Source organism: Plasmodium gonderi (assembly GCF_002157705.1).
Source record: "Plasmodium gonderi DNA, contig: Pgo-contig_573, whole genome shotgun sequence".
Taxonomy (NCBI): Eukaryota; Apicomplexa; class Aconoidasida; order Haemosporida; family Plasmodiidae; genus Plasmodium; species Plasmodium gonderi.
In genome coordinates, this window is record NW_021629404.1 from 3,744 (window position 1) to 7,587 (window position 3,844).

Here is a 3,844-nt window from a genome sequence, read left to right on the forward strand (position 1 = left end):
TTTGTTGGTGATACATGTTTGAAATTGAGAAAAAGAAATAAATTAAAAGTTTTATTAAATGTGTGAAGACACAAATAAAGGAAAATATATATGGAACGCCTAAACTCAGGAAAAAGTATTACAATATAATCATATTTCATTTCATAATAAATGTTGTAATAATGGTATGTAAATGAGTGAAAAAAATAGACATATTTTTAATTTTTCTTTTCTACTGACATAATTTTATTACACTATATTTTTTTTGGATGCACTTAAATATATTATATATATATGTTTATATATGTAATGAGCGTGCTACAAAACACCCTAAGCAGCAGTTTTTAAAATATTTAACTTGTAGTTTTTACTATTTAGAATAATTGTGTATTGTAGATGTCCATTTTTTATAATTTATAATTTAATATGTGTAAATATTTAGAATTCGAGTTATTACACATGTCTGTAGTTTTCACTTGTTCACGTTGTTAACGAAGCCATTAAATGCATTAGATATGCTTATAAATGTTTTACATTTAAGTTGTTATTTTATTATTATTGCCTGAAATTAATAATATATCTTAAATATATTTATATATGCCTCTCCAAATTAATCATTTGTATGTTTCTATTTATTTTACTTTTTAATTATTAGTATTTTGATTTAAGTATCTTACCTTCAGAGAGAATATATAGGAACATAAATAAGGGGTATTCCGTAATTGATGATGATAATTTTTGGGATGAAATAGAATATAGGATCAGTACTCATTCTGACATTCAAATTTCTAAAAAATTAATATCTGGCTTCGCTTATGGTGCATTTGATATAAATAATTTTGAAGAAAAAGATGAAATTTGGAATTTTTTGTATTTCTGGGCACGAGAAAAAATAGAGGAAGGGAAATACAATTTTAGAAATGTCATGGAAATACTAACTCAAGTAATAGATAAATATGATGATCGGAAGGCGTTTATGCGTGATTTATTAAGTATTACAAGTGAAGATGATTTTTCAAAATTGAAGATGATTTATGATTATATTCATGACTATGAAACTGTTAAACAAACTATTAATCAAAGACATGTAGTGTGCACTACTCAAATGGAAAAGCATCTAAATAACTATTTTATGAAATATGATGAAGTAAGAACTAAATGTGACTCAGCTAATGATACATTGTGTCAAATATTTAAAAAATTCATGGGAATAAAAAAGAATAAAGGAAACTTAGAAAAATTAACATGCCTTGCTGTACATGATAAAAAAATTGAAGTTAAAGAAGATAAAGGTGTCTCTAAAACTCCGCCGAAAGATCTAACTTTCACACAAGTGATCTTATTAAAAAATACAGATGAACATTCTAAAATACAGCCATCCGTTGAAATAGGATATAATATTGTATCAAAAGATCCTATTGAACCAGAAACACGTGCTGAATTAGAGTTAGGTGCTGGATTAATGCCACATGCTGAATCAAAAACAGTTTCCGGATTAAATCCATCTGCTGAATCAGATGAAGGTGGTGTATTAGAACAAGATTCTGGGTTAGAATCAGCTACTGAATTAAAACCAAATGGTGAATTTGAACAAGGTGTTAGATTTCAATCAACTGATAAGTTAGAAACATCTTCTGTATCAAAAGAAGATACTATATTACAAAAATCAGGTGAACAGCCGCAGTCTCCTGTAAAACCAGAACTTACTGAATCACAAGACTCTAATGGGTTATCAGGATCTGACCCATTGCCAAAACTTACTGTATCATATCCACCTATTGTAATACCTGAAAATCATTCCGTATTGCAGGTTCCTGCAACACTAGAGCCTGTGGGATCAGTACTAAATACTGTAGTACACCAAAATGGACTAAATAACGCTATTAAAACAAACGACTCTCCGAAGGAAAAACCTCCCCCTGAAATGTATCCATTTTTTTCATCAACGTATACTAAAGCTGCAGGCGTTCTACTGTTCTTAGGAATTTTGATACCTATGCTTATTGTGTATATTGTAAGTGTTTTTTAATATATAAAAATATTGTATATTAACATTAAGTTATTTATTCGTAGCTTTTAAATAAATCTATTACACATTATATATATTTTATTAAAATTTTTAGCTTTCAGTACTTTTCTCAAAAGTACAGAATCGCTATTTCAGGAAAAAGAAAAAACCGTACCATTTGTATTTTGATAGAACACATGTATATCCATTCTATTATGATAGAATGTCAGAGGGAAAACCGTACTACAAACAGAATGTGGGTTATTATCCTCTTATGATTGAGTAATGTATAAAGAATTCACAAGAGTAAGGGATTCATAACATCTGTCACTAGAATGGGGAGGGAAAAGAAACTAAAATTTTCATATACATTATGACATGCATTATGGTAAATTTAATAATTAAAGGAATGTAAATCACGTATGAACTCATATGTGCAACGTTAATTGAAAAAAAATAATTTTCAAATACAGATTATCATAAAAATGTGAAAATAATAAATTTAAAAAGTTGTCATATAATATAATGTTTGTTTTAAGGACGCAAGATATACATTAATTTCTTGGGTCCTCTATGTTGTTTATATAATTCAGGTAAGGAAAAATATATAATTATGTCAAATAGGGAAGATAGTTTTTTTAAATTATTAAATGCCTTTTTCATTATCACATAATGTTCAAAATTCTTAAAATGTTACACAAAAAATGACCAATTGGATATTTTAAGGGCTTATAATTTAACATAGAAAAATATATTACATAGCATGCGAAAAAAATTTATAATATACACAAGAGTTACATTTGTTGTAAATAAAATGAATTGTGAGCTTATTAGTCAGTATAATATCACATTACTTAATAAAATGGTATGTATTAATATATATATTTTATACAGAGGAATCATAAATATTTAAATGAGCATCACCAAAAAGAAAAACTATACAAAAGTTTTAAATCCTTATTTTTATTAGCTTTTAAAGAAATTTAATGCAATTCATGAATAAATGTATACATGTATTTCGAATTAACTATGTATATATGGAATATTAAAATTGGAGAGAATCCCAATATATTACATTACTAATTATTAAATACCATAAAATTGATGCACATATAATTAATATGTGCGTATTCTCACAGGAATATGAAAATAAAACGTATTAATGGAAATACTAATTATTACAGTATATTAATTTAAAAAGAAAGATTCTGTTTATTATTAAATGTAAAAAAAATTATACTACCCAAAAAATAAGATTTATTTATTATAAAAATACATTCCGATTAGTGGATAAAGAGAACAATATTTCGTTTTAATGATGTTGTATATATTGTGGGAACAGACACGGAATAATTAGTGCAAAAAATATTAAAAGATGAGCTATATGATGCGCATAACAATTTAATATATTTCAGTTTTATATATTCTTTATATAACATTTGTTTAAAAACAGTTGTATACAGATATTTCTGTTATAACAAAGAAAGGTGGAAAGTAACTTCACGACATCCTTAGAAGAATTAAATAGAAAATAATATTAATTAATCTGTGACGGCTGAGTATTGAATATATATGGGTTTTGGCCCCTTTGTAGCTACAGTGCTGCAATAAAATAAAAAAAAGAAGTAATGATGATTATGTGTTTCATTTAAAGGTTACATAACGTTTTCACATTTCATTCTCGTGTAATAATAAGTATGCTATTCAGGATCCATAAATATTATGTAAAAAAAGGAGTGACTAATTGAGATAAAATAATAAGTTCAATAAATAAATCTACATTATTATAAGAAGAAAGTAATTAAAACATTTATATTATTTTTATTAAAATTTTTAAAAAATCAAGATATATTTAAA

At 25.7% G+C, this 3,844-nt stretch overlaps 1 protein-coding gene across 1 annotated transcript; it reads left to right on the forward strand.

The window, feature by feature from the left end:
* Positions 1-405: 405 nt before the first annotated feature.
* PGO_003855 (variable surface protein) lies at positions 406-2,273 on the forward strand (the record flags this gene model as incomplete). The annotated part of the gene is made up of 3 exons (XM_028691377.1): positions 406-447; positions 635-1,984; positions 2,103-2,273. The coding sequence occupies 3 exons, from the start codon at positions 406-408 to the stop codon at positions 2,271-2,273; spliced, it is 1,563 nt and encodes a 520-aa protein (XP_028547178.1).
* Positions 2,274-3,844: the final 1,571 nt, after the last annotated feature.